This window comes from Uloborus diversus, chromosome 6 (genome assembly GCF_026930045.1).
Source record: "Uloborus diversus isolate 005 chromosome 6, Udiv.v.3.1, whole genome shotgun sequence".
Lineage (NCBI taxonomy): Eukaryota > Metazoa > Arthropoda > Arachnida > Araneae > Uloboridae > Uloborus > Uloborus diversus.
In genome coordinates, this window is record NC_072736.1 from 101,722,188 (window position 1) to 101,738,536 (window position 16,349).

Below are 16,349 nucleotides of genomic sequence, written 5' to 3' on the forward strand. Positions count from 1 at the left end.
TGCATATTTTAGAAATCAAATATGCTTGAGGAAAAGGTAATACTTCCTTATTAATTCTCCCTCCGTCTCAAACTAGTAGAGCGACGTTTGAATATTTTTGTACCAATAATTAATTCTGACGATTTTATAATTTTGTTTGAATATTTTTTAAAGATTTCAAGGTATAAGGATATCAATTAATCGAGTGTTGGCGCCCTGGGTTTTTGACTCTGATTTGGTAGTGGTTTAAGGAGGTAAGGCTCGGTAAGTATATGTTGCTTATTGATAACATAACACAATAAAATCTCTGAAAAAAGTAAAAATTAATCATAATCATCAGTTTCAGTACTACTTAATTTGTTAGTATCTTAATAGAACTAATTTGTGGTGGAGGGAGTACTTCAGAAAACATTCGTCAAGAAAACTGCAAATCTGAAAGCGAAAGTCGGGAGAAAACGGTGTGTTTTGGCTGTCGGCTGAAATAAAAAATAAATTTAAAAAAAAATCACAGATCAATAATTGTCGCACCCTTGATTATTTTTATAGCTCGAAAAAAAATGAAAATTCACTACTTGATATGCAAAGGAGTTAACTAGTTTAATGGCTAAGTAATGCTGATTGTCGATAAATTGAAGAAACTCTAATTCCAGAACGCTATTCAGAAATTAATTTCATATACCAACTGAGAGAAATCATTGTCTGTCTGCCTAAATAAAAATTTTGCCCATCCGCTGTAAAAATAACTCACTCTTGCAATTTGCTTGGAAAAAATAGCTGTCACCGTCGAAATAATCATATTTTGAAAAATATGAAAATGAAATCAGATGCTCCTTAAAGTCACAAGAGAATCGTAGCTTTTTAACTAAAGGGGAACAATTTTGAAAGAAATTGTGGAAAAATACTTTATTTCAGAAATAAGCTGCTGCATTTAATCGTAAAACTTACCTCGAAATAGAAAAAAAGATCAAAGTGCATGAGGGCATACACCCATGGACTTACACATTTACTTATTATACATATATTTTCTTTTTTAAACTCTTTTAGGATGGATCCAACATCATGGAGATAATCAGAACCAAGACAGACGAAGATTTTTTTCATAATTATAACAATATTTAGAGTGTTCGTATATTATACATTGATTTCATCTTACACATGTTTGGAAATAATAATAAAAACTTAGGGGTAAAAAGCAAAGGTATATTTTATAATTATTTAACAAACATTACACTAAATTAATTTTACCAAAAAATTTATTTCACGTCTGCATTTTTTTAAGATTTATATTTTCAAATACCTTTTGCAATTTTGGCAGAAAATTGTTTTCAAAGTATGAAGTATGAAATGCATGCAATAATAAAGTTCCTGTATTAAACATAAATTTGGCCAAATAAACATTCTACATACAAGCAAAATTAATAAAACAAATAATTGATTGGAAAAAGAAAAAGGTAAGCTTTTCCTTAAGCTTATCAAATTTTATTTTCTGTATCTAATTTTAGAACAAAGATATACTAACTTAAAGTTGTCCATTTTATTTTACTTTTTCTTTGAAATTTGTGGTATAAGTTGGATAAAAATCTTTTTTTTTTTTTTCTGGAATTTTTTCATGCAATGCAATGAAGAAGAAAATCCCCAGCAAATTTCTCCCGAGCATATATCGATGTAACTGTGCATAATAGTGGCACATGATTTATTTTTCCAGAACCCAATGTCAGTTGAGGAAGTAGCACTTTTATATTAAAATTAGGGCAGGGCGATGTAGGAATTTCTACATCGTGATGCATCGCCATCCTTACATCGCGATGTTGCGATGCATCGCGATGTAGTCCAAACAGTTTGAAATATTCTTCTCGCTTTGGGGACACCCCCCCCCCTCATGAGGGGAGTTTTCCTTACAAAAATCCAGGCTTTTTCAGTTTGGCACATAGGTCTTTTAATCACATGGGGTAGTACCTCATATGAATACTACCCATGGGAAACTATCCTATGTGGATTTCCAGCATCAAAGGACTTCTGGGCCGAATCTGGAAAAGATCCGACGAAAACTGGATTTTTATAAAGAAAACTCCTGTGGGGTTTGGCACACATAGCGGGACGAAAAGTACAATATGGGAATTCCCAAGCATCAAAAGACAAATGTACCAAATTTGGAACAGATCAGACGAAAACTGGGTTCTTATAAGACCCCCCCCCCCCAACACACACATGGTTTCCCAATGCAAAGCAGGACGAAAACGGGATTTCCCGAGCGTCAAAGGACATCTGTGACAATTTTGGAAAAGTCCTGATAAAACTTTTTTTTTCAATAGGAAAACCCCCTATTTGGTGGTTGTCTCCCATAGCGGCGCGAAAACTACTTTATGAGAATTCCTGAGCATCAATAAACGAACCTCTATGCCAAATTTTGGAAAGATCCGACAAAAAATGAATTTTTTTCAATGTAAACACCCATCGGGGTTGCCCCCTCCCCCCATAGAGTGACGAAAGCTAACCTCCGTGAATTCCTGAGCATCAAAGAGCCTCTATGGCAAATTTAGAAAAGATCGGACAAAAATTTTTTTAAGGAGAACCCCCAATGCGGGGTTGCTCTCCCCCCCCCCCATCATGGGGGGTTGAAAACTACCATGTGTGAATTTCCGAGCATCAGAGGACCTCTCTTCCAAATTTGGAAAAGATATGATAAAAACTGTTTTTTATAAGAACCCCCCCCGTATGGGGGTTGCCCCCCATAGAGTGGAACGAAAACCACCCTATGAGAATTCCTGAGCATCAAATAACGAAACTCTGTGCCAAATTCGGAAAGATCCAGCAAAAACTGGATTTTTTTGTAGGAAAACTACCTTAGGGGTTCCCCCACCCCCCAAAGAGGGACGAAAACTACCTTGTGTGAATCCCCGGGCATCAAAGAACCTCTGTGACAAATTTTGGAAAAATCCGACAAAAACTAGATTTTTTGAAGGACCCCCCCCCCCCCCCCGCCTTATAATGTGATGAAAACTACCTTGCGTGATTCTTGAGCATCTAAAAACCTCTGTGGCAAATTTAAAAAAGATCGGACAAAAACTTTTTTTTAATACGGAGAACCCCCAATGCGGGATTGTATGTCCCCCCCCCCCTCCACACACATAGAGAGACATAAACGACTTTGTGTGAATTCCCGAGCCTCCAATAACGAACCTCTGTGCCAAATTTGGAATTTGGCACCTCTCTGTGGCAATGATTTGTTTTACCTTTTTTAAGAAGTTGTTTGTTTGCATTTTTACATAAATAAAAATTTGCTTGACATATTTTATGTGTCTCTTTTTTCAACAATTACTTGTCTTTTTTTTTTTTTTTTTTTGATGGGGGGGGGGGCTGCAGGTCCGTTATTTCATTTTTTTCCCAAATATAGCAAAGAGTCTGTACTCAATAAAAATTTTGCAGAAAACCAACCAGAACGACGGCCAGTCATGTGTAAAAGCATGAATCTTCAAAAATCAAGACGGGAGGGGGGCCGTCAATTGACCCCCCTGACCCCATAAATGACGGGCTTGTGAAAATGACTATACGCATTAAAATGGGAAACTACGGTGGTAAGATTCTGAAGTTACGATTTGATCACACGCACACGAATCTTATAAAATACAGTCGAACCTCGTTATAACGAACTTAAAGGGACCATTAAAATCGATGAAAAACGTGGTTCGCTTTATCCGAAAAACAATAAGACAAGGATTGCAAAAAAGTTCATTTCGGCAGTTATTTGTTATAAGCGTGTTCGAATTAACGAGGTTCGACTGTATTCTGAAAAATAAAAAAACTATTGTGCTCCAAGATAAAAAAAAAAAAAGAAATAAATTTTCTTAAAAATTTACGAAATTAACGTCCTCATATATGACGAAATTAATTTGACAAAACTAATGCTCTCAAAACCACGAAAATGATTCTTAATTTGACGAAACTAGAATGAAGAAATACTTTGTTACATTTGACGAAATTCGCATCCTCAAACCACTAACAAAAGCAGTTTCTTCAATTTGACGAAATGTTCGCTCGGAGCATATCCCTGGAAGTGGTTTCGTCAAAAACGAAGAAAATTTCGTCAAATTTGAAAGTCCATTTTTGAGAGTGTGCACCAAGTGATTTAAGTTGCACTGATAACAAATGCTGAAGATCTAGTATAGGGTAGACCGGGGTACGTTTACGCATGGGGTAAGTTTATGCAGTGCCCTTTTTCCAAAACGAGTTATAACTGGAGGGCCAACAGTCATACCAGATTGATACTGCTCCCTAGCAAACATTCTCACAAGTTTTTGAGCGTCAGTCGAGCTCTGGTTTAGCATGCGGATAGGAAAATCTGTTTTCTACAGAGCCGGGTAAATTTTGTGTTGAATGTTTTGAGGCTTATTGTTAATAAATAATACTTTGTTAAAAACGAATAAATATATAAAAAATTGCAGAATTTTATCCTTTTTTGAGTATTGTATTTTTATGGACAGAAAAGTTATTAAATTTTAATGCACGTTAAAAATAAAGTCAAACTTGCCGACGGGGCAAGTTTGACTTTATTTTTCATCGGACGTTTTCGCATTTTCATCGGGGCGCATTTACGCACGTTCTTACTGTGGCTTACTGCTCTGTCTTACTTCTAAACGGGCCCCGTACGCTTTTTTTTTTTTTTTTTTTGCTCTGTACTGTCTCAAACCTTTAATATTTTTAGGTTGTTTAGTTTGAAAATCACCATTCATTTTTAGTTAAGTAACAGATTCGTATCTTATAGATTACAATCATATAATGTTTTCTTCATGCCCGTTCAGCGTTTAACTTCATACACTATTCAGCCTGCATTACATTTTCTTTATTTTAAAGATGGTAAGACATTACGTTCAAAACACTAATAGAACCACGTTGGATGTCAAAATAATGAAAAGGCTTATCTATCGATAATCCTAGTATTTCTCCCAGTAGGTTTTCCACATCGTTGCATATGGACTACCCTAACCGAGACCATTTTAAAAAGTAGGACAAACGCTTAGGAACCAGGAAAGGAAAAAAAAAAGAATGCTCACAATCTTAACTGATTCTCCAATTAAAGAAGCCCTCAGACAAAAGTAGTTAGAAGCTACAAAGAAAGAAAACAAAATGGGCAGAACAAAACAAAAAAGAGAAATTTCTTTAAATTTTACAAGTTATTATTGATTACAAGTTGTATTGAAGAAATAGAAGACATCAAAGAAAAAAGAATGAATCCAAAACTTGCGACTGGGAAAAAGTTAGTACACTCTGTTAAAATGGACTTTAATGAACGCTTCTCTTTACGAAGTAGAAAATGGAGCTTGCATCTATTGTTTCAAAGCACACAACAAATCGAAAAAAGGCAAGACAGGTTTCAATGTCATAGATGTCAAAACGCAGTTCCATGAGAAGTATATGAAAAGAAATACTTTATTTTTGTAAGTAAACTCTAACAGTGATGAAGAAGATGACTAAATAGTTTCTGTTTTTAATTAACAGTAAGCCCTATGATTTTAGTTTAGCCTGATCATAACTGGAGAAATTGGGTCTGGCTGAACAATAACCAGGAAATCAAACCTCACCTACATACGTGAAATTTAGTACAAAACTTTTTTTTTCTTAATTTCGAATTATAATTATTTGTGACTAATTTTTTAAGCTAAAATTTCACAATAAAGTGCCTCTAAAGACGCACTTTATGTGAAATTCACGCTTCTGAAACTTTCTATTTCATTCTAAAAGGCTTGTTTTCTGCAAAAGATAAAGTTTGTTCTAATCTTCGTTACTAACTAGAACAGAAGATACAAGCTTTCTGATTTAGAGAAAATCCTAGACTAAATTCCATTCAAGTACTGAGCTACAGAACAAAGTGTTATTGAAGTCAGCATATTTGAAAAGTTCTGTTTAAATACTACTAACAGTCGTTCTGCCATCCCCAAGTGCCTTCTTAGAGTCTATACACCCTTGAAATTCGGTTTGATGGACGAGCGTAATAGGGCGAGATCCCACTAGGCTTGACCTACCCTCATCGAGTTTCTTAAAATTGTTACTAAGATGAAGAGTAAAAGTTATAAATAAAACGCGAAAGTAAGAATTTCTACCTCTTTCACATGAACTAATCAGGGTTGCCAGGGGTTTAAAGGTGCCTAAAAATGAGCAATTTACCCTCATCGAGTCTCCGAAAATTGTTTTCATAAATGAAGAGTAAAAGATGGAAATAAAACGATTAAGTAAGGTTGCCTACCTTTTTCGAGTCCCTAATCAGGGTTGTCAGGGGATAAAAAGTTTTCAAAGAAGGAGATAATTTACCCCTCATCGAGGTTTCGGAAATTGTAGTCATAAATGAAGAGTAAAAGCTGTAAATAAAACGCTAAAGTAAAGTTGTCTTCTTTTTTCCGGTCTCCAAGCAGGGTTGCCGGATGCTAAAAAATGCTAAAAATGAGTAATTTACCCTCATTGAGTTTTCAAAAATTGTTATCATAAATAAAGAGTAAAAGTTGTAAATGAAACGCTTAAGTAAGGTTGTCTACCCATTGTGTGTAAACTAATTAGGGTTTCCAGGGGCTAAACGATGCCTAAAACGGAGTAAGTTACCCTCATCGAGTTTCAAAAATTGTTGTCATAAATGAAGAGTAAAAGCTGTAAAGAAAACGTTCAATGTTGAAACTTAGAATAACGACCATCCTATGATTGGACTACTTTTGCTTGGGCAACCTTACTCCATTGGTTGTGTAATATTTTTACCTACATTTTTTTATAACTTTCGTTGAAACTTTATGAGGGTAAATTATTCATTTTTGGGCACCTTTTAGCCCCCGACAACCCTAATTAGGGACCGGAAAAAGGTAGGAAACCTTACTTTAACGTTTTCTTTACAGCTTTTACTCTTCATTAATGAAAACAATTTTTTAAAACTCGATGAAGGTAAAGTACTCATTTTTTGGCACTTTTCAGCATGTGGCAACCTTGCTTAGAAACCGGAAAAAAGTAGACAACCCTACTTCAGCGTTTAATTTACAGCTTTTACTCTTTATTTATGACAACAATTTCCGGAAACTCGATGAGGGGGTAAATTATCTCCATTTTTGAAAACTTTGTATCCCCTGACAATCCTGATTAGGGACCCGAAAAAAGTAAGCAACCTTACTTAATCGTTGTATCTCCATCTTTTACTCTTCATTTATGAAAACAATTTTAGAAACTTGATGAGGGTAAATTGCTCATTTTTAAGCACCTTTCAACTCCTGGCAACCCTGATTAGTTCACGTGAAAGAGGTAGAAATTCGTACTTTCGCGTTTTATTTACAACTTTTACTCTTCATCTATAACAACAATTTTAGACTCGATAAGGTTAGGTCAAGTTTAGTGGGATCTTAGACTACCATGCTCGGAACACGAAACGATCAAAATGGACCTGCTTGCAGTTCTTCAGGGATGGTGAGCAATAGCAAGCAAGGGATGATATCTCCAAAATGTTTTTAAATAAAAACATCCGTTTAATTTATTCATGACAAACAACATTCTACCTTTCAAAAATTACAAAAGTTTAACTCACTGTCATTAGATCTCGTCTAGAAAGACAAAGAAGCTCAGAATATCCAATAGATCTCACATCAGCTGTTCGCCTGCAATGAAAATAATGATTTTAGACAACAATCTAACTCTGTTAAGAAAAATTTGGAGGGAAGGCGAAATTGCTTCGTACTAGCCTAAATATAAAGTTAAATAAATATCTTTGAGCCGAAAAGTAAAATAAGAAATAACAAAAACGTTATTATTTCTTCTTTTACTCTCCTAAACATGTATTAACCAGAAAGTAAATGTCATGTTTCCCATGAAAATGTATTCCCCACCATGCAGAGAAAAACAGTATTGCAACAAATTGTATTGCAATGACAGTATCTGATGATGCAATGACTTTTTCTTCAAATTTAGTTACAAAAGTCTTAGAACCTAGACTGGAAGCTACAAGCGAAAGCAAAAATAGAAGAATCTTAGTCAAAAGAGAGTTTCTTAATGTTTGCATTTGTCGTTTAAAAAACCTGCATAACAATAACTTGCTCAAAAAATGAAAGAAATATATACACGTGACGTATTTAAGCAGGGTTGTCCTATTTTGTCCACCCCAGAAAAAACCGCCCCGGACAAAATATCATTTTGTCCATTTCGTCCACTTTGTCAGTAAGCTGAAAGTACTTACTTAAAAATTCAAAGTTTGAAAATAATAAATAAATATATAGATTAATCCCATTCGAGTAATATTTTAATTTAAACTATCAAACATAAATATGTATATAAACAACTAATTGTAAGATATTTTAGAGTGAAAATGGAAAAAAGTAAGATCAGTTGCAAGTTATGCAAATGTGTATATAATACAAATGAATATCAATAAGTTATAATGCATGTAATAGCATGTATAAAAACAAACACATCAGCAGTAAATTTTAAGATGTTTGCCCTTGACATGGGATGCTTATATCTCATAATAAATAAAATTAAAAGTAGAAATATAAAGTTTTAAAAAGGTGCACTCTCAAAACATAAAAATCCCCATATGGGAAAAACCTAATTAATATTAATAAAGAAAATGTTACCATGAAATGAAATTTGTTCTTGTAATACAAATACAAATGTGATGATCAGCAACAGGCTCTGAGCCCAGCTGGGCTGTTCCAAGTTAATTTATTAGTCCCTAATGAAGGTTAATGACCCTTTTAAAGCTATTTACCCCTTGCTTATTATAGCCTCTTCCGGCAAGCTGCTTGTAGTGCTCACAACCGTACTGAAGTAGTACTTTTTTTCCTAACTTGTATAACATTAACATATCCATAAAAACATGCAGTGTACAAATATTTTACTACGGAGTGACATAAAAAAAAAACCTTCAAAAAATATATCAGAAGAAATATTTTTGGATCAAATTATATTGCGTAATGCAGAATAAGAAAGAAAAATAAAATACAACAATGCATAACTGTGAAATTTTAATATGATTTTATTCAATGTGCATAGATTGAAAAATATTTAATAATTATCAAATGCTTCATCAATAGGCTGTTTATCCTTAGAATTTTAGCTTTTATTAGCAATTACCAATTTGTGTTACCAGTTTGTAGTCGAAGCCTGTTTCTAAGCTTGCTTTGTATTGTGTCAATATTTGAAAAAATAAGTTTAGTACTTGCTGATAAAGCTACGCAATGAAAAACTTGTTGATATACGCGAAATGGGAAATACTTTCTAAATTACTCTACCTCTTCAGTGATTCCCACCAATCTGCTGGTAACAGATTATGCTTATGATTGGCTCGGAAAAATACAATATGTTGGTTGCTAGAAATGGAGATGTTTCAATAGAAAATGTAACAAGCATCGACAAGAGATTTTTATCAATGCCATTCAGCCAATTATTTGCTATTTATTCTTGGTCCTTAGTAAGTCTTTCACCCATGTATTTCTGATGCAATGTAAACTGGGGTGATGCAGTCATCAAATCTTTTTCGTAAAACCTAGCTATAAGTTTTAAGTTTATCAGCTTTCAAATGTATTTGAAATTCATTATTTACGTCTACAATAATTGAGAAATTTCTTTATATACTAATTAGATATATTTCACTTATTTAAATTACACAATATTATTAATTATATTCTTTATGTTTGCATCCATTCCGTCCTCACGTTCATCAATAATTTTCAAGAAAATATCTTTGTTTTGTATGTATGTCTCCTAGCATTTAATGTGACGGTTCCATTGAGTTTTATTTCTGTTATTGTAATATGTAATCATGCTCAATAGCTTGTTCACTTTGTTAAATTTTATTACTTTTAAGTTAGTAATAATCCAAAATTAGTTGCGCCAATGAAAGATTAACAACTTTTTTGGATTTATTAGATTCTAAAGTATACAGTCATTCTAATTTAATTAAATTATTAATTGACAAGTGCTTATATATTATAATTATGTACTAATTTTATTACACCAGAACAATAAATCTATGTATGTCATATGGAAAATCAGTTCATTTTCATTTCGCCCATTTCGTCCAGTTTTTTCCGGCGCCCCGGACTTTTTGCGCAAAAGTGGACAAAATAGCAACACTATCTATGTATAAAAAAATAATAAAATATCTATTCAAGGTGAGTTGAAATAAAAAAGAACAATGTGATAGTTTAAAAGTACCTGTTCTGCACTCCGTCAAGCCTCAGAAGACTGATCTCTCCGAAATAATTCCCTTCACTCAGAACAGCCACCACCATGTCTTTGTTCGTTGCTGGACTAGGGACTAAGACCTACGTGGGATCAAGCACTTCATGCAGTAATTGTTGAAAGTAAAGTGTAACAGCGAAAATAAGACATAACAACGTATAATTTCTCAAAAGTTGCAGATTACTGCATGCACGTGTTTCGACGTTTCAAGGAACCCCTTTTTCAATACAAAATTAGTGAGCTTATGGAGGAAAAACCTTCCGACAAAGCTCACTTATTTTGCTTTGTAAAAGAGGTTCCTTGTAACCTCGAAACATGTTCATGCATTAATCTGCAATATTTGTGCAATTTGAAGTGTAACATTTCAATTTCAAGCGTCCCCTATCCTGCTAATAAATAAATTTATAAGAAGTAAGTTTATTTTATGTTTGTGGTAAAGTGTCTGAATGGTTTTTCTTACTTCACCGAAAAAGAAAAAATATTTAATTTCCATATGCGTTGAGTAACCACCTTGGATATCTTTTAATAATGAACTGGATTAATGTTGGCTCGATCTCTTCTCAATTACTTGCGTCGCTTGTTGTGCCTTACTAATTTCATGTCAGTGCAATTTATTTTTAATGTCGTTGGCATAATGAAAAGGTATGGTTTGAGCTGTCTGAAGATCACGGTTTTTTTTTTTTTTAGTTAAGTTAAATTTCAAAACATGTTTACGAAGCTTTTGTCTTCATTCAAATATTAACGCGACCAAAAAAAAGGCACGTAGTTAAATTTTACCAAAGTCTATCTTCGTATGAAATCCTTACCAAATCTCCAAAGTAAACACGACAATCAAACACGTATAAATTAAAATGCTATTACCCTTCCATATTTATTGAAAAAATATAGATTTAAATTTAACAGTGACAGGAAACTTATGTATTTTTAGATAAAAAACGAAATTTTTGCTACAAAGTAGGAAACAAAGTACCATACTTGTTACGCTATTATGATTTTGGGAAAGGCTGAATCATTTGTGGATAAATTTAGGTGTTTAAGATGCATCAAAAAGAATAACCCGATTTTGAGCCGTAATATAATTCAAAAAAAAAAAATGCAGTAAATAACAAAGTGCAAAAACCCTCCATGTACCAAAGTTTCATTAATGGCTTAGTAAATATTCTATGGGTCCACTTTCAGCATTACCGTATTATAAAATCAACATATATAAATTCATCAACACTTTCTGAAAGATATTAATGAATGAGGTACAAAGTGCATAGATAAATTACCCTGTTTTTATTTTTCTGGTGAAGTTAAGTACCATTGTTATCTACAAACATCGATAATCTAAGACACAGAATATCAGAGGCATTTTTTTTGCTATACGTTCTGCTGAAGGTAGACACATGGAACATTTATAATGCCGTTGATAAAGCTTTGGTACTTTTTAAAGTGTTCGCACTTGGATCTATTAGTTTTGAAAATTTCCATTAAAAAAACGTTGCCGCTCGAAATAGTGTCATTCTTTTTTGGTACACTCTATTTTTCGCTGTTATTGTCGTTCAAAAGTGTATTGCCGTGACCAGGTAAATGGCAGTGTCTGCAAAAATGAGTTTTCAAGATATTCGAAGAAACGTCTTTTGGATTTAATAATTAACCATGGAAAAATGTTAAAATTATACTTTTTCTTCCCCAGCGGAAAACAAATAAGCCAATTTCTGCTATAAAGCTAAACGTACAATAGATGACAAAAATGCAAAAAATAATAATAATAATTTGCAGTTACTGCCTTTAGCTGCGCACGACATTGTAGTGAGCTGTTAGAAATGCATTTTTCCTTCCTTAAGATAGTTTTTCCCTTTTGTTTATCGTGTTTTGTTAGTTTGGTCACCGGGACCTTCTTTCAGGGCGCGACGAGACGCAATGTCAACCTAGTCAGAAACTAAGGGGTCGGTTCGTGATCGCAGTAGAATAAATTTTATGCGTTTTATAGGGAAAGGGGGGGGGGGTGTTACCAAACTGACAAGGGACCCGTCTTGGTTTTCGGTGGTCTTGCCTCCTCCCCCCATATAACTTATACAACTCCGATTTTGAGCGAGGTTTCCGACTAGGCTGACATGACCTCTAGTCGACCCTGCGTTTACCATTTGTCTTATTCTATAGAGTTTTGAATAGTTTTAATGGTCGCATCATGAAAAAAAAAGAAACAATTGTCAATAAATAAACAAATAAATGGATTAATTGTAAATCATTCATTTAAATAAAGCAATTTTATTACCTCTACTTTCCCATGATTAATAATGAACATTTCTCTACCTGAAATTTGAAAAAAAATGTAAGTATCTTATAGTCGCAAAATCCAAAAATGAAAAATGTTGTCAATTAGTTCAAATAATGCAATATTTGCAAATCATTCACCATAACTTTTCAATAAGTAAAAATATGCTTCAGTTAGTGAATGATGCAGTTAATGCACGAGTTATAAATTTTTCTAAGAACTTCTACTAAAGTTTCTCAAATAAAGTATTAAATTTAAGCAATTAAATACTGTTCAACTTAGATATTTATGGGAAAATGATTAAATGTACTCTATTGAAGACCAAATAGCATTAAAAATTCCTTACATATGTTTCTGATGAAGAGCTTCATTCACGAAGAAACAATACTTAACCACATTACTTTAATGAAATGTTACTACAGACATAAAGTAGGACTTTCTTGTGACTTCTCGTAAGTTCAAAACCTTTTATCCGGGGTTAGGTTCTTCGCACAGACCGTAGTAAGTAGACTAGTAAGTAGACCCATAAGTAAGCAGTTATTTTGCAATTTTTGTGCTCATATTTTCATGTATGTAAATTATACATATTATTCATTGAGTTTTCACTTGTGAGGAACACAAAACATTCATAATATTTCTTTTAAAACATTTCTTAAAAAAAAGCACAGCGTTTTTTCTTTCTTTCTTTCTTTTTAACATGTTTGCTCAAAAACTATGCTTAATTATTATTATTTTTTATTATTATTTTCAAACAGTTGGTATCATTTTTATGGTTATTATTATCATTACTCACTGCGGTTTGTATTTCTCCCATGCTTTTTCTTGTAGATTTCTAGATTCCAAAATGTTATCTTTAACATTAGGGTAATCCCATGTGCAAACGACGAATGGGTGCTGCTCCATGAAAACTCCAGGGTTTGACGTTTGAAACTCCAAAACGTCAATTTGTGAAACATTTTGTCCATTATTCCCGAGGTATGGACAAATGAAAAACTCATTTTTATCGAATTTTGACCATTAGATTTGGTACTATTGTCAATAATTGCAGTAACTTTTGAAATAAAGATTCAAATTCAACAATTTTGACACAAATTTAATGCTATCTATGCGAGAAACATAAATCTAGTGTTTAAATAAAGGTAAAAGATAGTTTTATAAACTTTTTATCAATGAAAATGAAAAAAACTCAACTTCAAAATTTACTCAAATTCAATAAGCAGTGAAAAAGTTGTATCATCTATTTTTTCTGCAATTTTGCAAAAATACTAATCATTAGGCGTAGTTTTAGTATTAAGAAAGTCGGAAAAATGATATTTCTTAACAAATGAAAGCATTTTGTTTTTAATTCTGACTTTACAATTTCTTGTTGCTCGAATATGCTAGAGAAAAAATTCCTGAAAATAAAGTTTTCATCTCTTATTTAATTAACTTAACATGACGTATTGAAAAGGCATTTATTGTACTCAAAAATACATTCATTGCAATTATTTCATCAATTTCATCATCTATGACTAGTTCTAAGTGATGCAATTTGCCATATAAAATCTTCAGTTGCATCTTCGTTTTATTTCTGCTTCATGTGAAAATAGTTGTAATGAGCTCAATGTTAAAACAATATTAAGTTGATATTTTATACATTTTATTACAAAAAAAAATGTTAAAATGAAAGTCAATTTTAATATGCACTGCTAAAAACTGACTAAAAGTTCTCTTAAGCTTATTAGGAGCAATAACTTGCATGTTTTAAACACAAAAGCAATATAGGAATAGTAAATATTTCTTTTAAGTAAGTGCAGTTTGTCATAGAAAATTGCCGTAAAATGAATATAGTTATCACATGCATGTAAAAAAGTTCAAAATACATATTATTATTTATATGCTCTGTCATAAATGATTTCTTATTTTTTTTTTTTTTTTTTTTTGCTTTTCATTGAGCATCTTCGGATATTAAACACGCAAAGTCAACTTCCGAAAAGCAATTTTCGATAATACAGCTCCAAATATTTCAAATTTGTTTAGTTAAAAATTTGTTTAAATTGGTGACTTTTTGATATACATTAGAACTCTCTGAACAAGTGATCTCCTAAAAATGACCAATTTCATCATATTTTGAGCATTTATCAGTACAACAATTACTTAACATTTGATTAGTAGCATATAATGTTGACTATATGTAACAGTAGAGATTAAAGTTACACTTGTCAGTTGAGCTGATCTTATATTTTTAAAGATTTAAAAAAGAAATGTTACCAAAATTCGAAAAAACAAACGAGAAAAAAAAAACAGTTGAGTTCACATACATAAAACACAGAGAAAAATAAAACTGCAACTAACCAGTTTCTCCTGCTCTGCAAACATAATCCCCCGGAGAAAAAACTTGCGATCGAAGTTTGAGAACCAGCTCACACAGAAATCCCGTTTCACATTGTTCAAAAATTTTTACCTGTCAAATTCAAGCAAAGTACTTTGAAATGAAACTCGGAAAGTCGGAGTGTAAGATGGATATTATAACCATAAATAAAATAATTTAAACATTAAAAGGGAATTTTTAATCTCGGATGCATCGGTTATAAGTCATGACTTTCCGAAGTTTTTTTTTTTTTTTTTGAGTTTATTCTTGACCTTCGATTCGTTTGCTCTTATAATGTGCAATGATAAACTCATGGCTCTTTTTATGACGCACAAATTCCAAGCTAAATTTAAAAAAAAACTTTTGCAATTTGTGAGTCACAACGTTGATCTATCTCATTAGTTTTTTGCACAAAAGCAATCGTTTATTACTTAACTGTTTTAGATTTTGCAAAATTTCTTTGAAAAATATAGGTTAAAATTGCACTGCTTGAAAATTGTTCTTAATTTATGAACGGTTTATGCAAAAATGGGTTAACCAACAAAAATTGAGAAAATGAGTTATTCATACAGGTTGGTAGATAAACTGATATACTATGGCATACAAAAATGACTTATCCAAATTCTGTATTACTATACCATCTACTGAACAAAATTCCAAAAACACTTCTATGAAACTGGGCAATGGAGATCAGCTTTGAACTCAATTTACTCAAAAGTACTGCTTGACGAGTTGGCCCATTTTTCGCCTAACACCGTTCATATGTTCTTTATTTCGGTTTGTAGTAATTATGCAAAATAACTAAGTAGGATGTTACTAAATAGGAAAGTTTAGCTCACTCCACCGAATCAATCTTAGTATCAAACAGATTGTCCTGGAAGATCCCTTGTATTGATTGCGATGGAAATATTCAAACAATACTTTCACGTTTCTTCAGTTTCCACCTGAAAGCACTTTCTTTCTAAAGAGATCTCAAAATACATCCAAGCTGTCAGAAGTATTAAAATGAACCGGCATCACCGGCACACGTTCTTAGTCCGTGGGGTTTTCTCTTGAAGACTTATTCAAGTCTTCTATGCTTGTTTTCGATTTTCTGAAAGTGAATGGACTCGTGGAACTTGTCTAGTATATTCCTAGACATGGATACTAGTAACAACAACAGCAACGACAGAGATTTCCACTGAGGTATTCAAACGGGCTACCATATGGATTTATAGTTAATTCCTTGGTACTGTATTTCTGTGTAAATTACCTCTCGATTTAGGCGAATAAAGATCTAAACTTTATTCAGTTTGTAACCTGCCTAACATGTTAATGTTTGTAAGTAGTCAAAAGTTTTTACCTTTTTCAGGCTGTCTAAATGAACATGTACAGCAACTTCCGCTCTGAGTCTTTCTGGAAGCATGTTTAAGAGGCGGGACTCATCGGTAGCTTTTGTTCTGAAAAATGTGTGATCATTACAAAAGTACATTTGCTGTTATAACTTGCGAGAATTTTTATTTAGACTTGAACCATTAAATCGATAATTTAAGTTTTACAAATGTGTCATCTTGTACT

The 16,349-nt window shown here is 32.7% G+C and overlaps 1 protein-coding gene across 1 annotated transcript in view; it reads right to left on the reverse strand.

Moving 5' to 3' along the window:
* The window catches only part of LOC129225269 (cyclic nucleotide-gated cation channel alpha-3-like), a 100,703-nt gene that overhangs the window by 16,833 nt on the left and 67,521 nt on the right, over positions 1-16,349 (reverse strand). The window contains exons 15-19 of the mRNA XM_054859853.1: positions 16,135-16,231; positions 14,777-14,885; positions 12,443-12,480; positions 10,156-10,265; positions 7,532-7,601 (exon numbers count right to left, since the gene is read on the reverse strand). Of these exons, the coding sequence (XP_054715828.1) occupies positions 7,532-7,601; positions 10,156-10,265; positions 12,443-12,480; positions 14,777-14,885; positions 16,135-16,231 (424 nt within the window). The remainder of the gene's footprint in view (positions 1-7,531; positions 7,602-10,155; positions 10,266-12,442; positions 12,481-14,776; positions 14,886-16,134; positions 16,232-16,349) is intronic.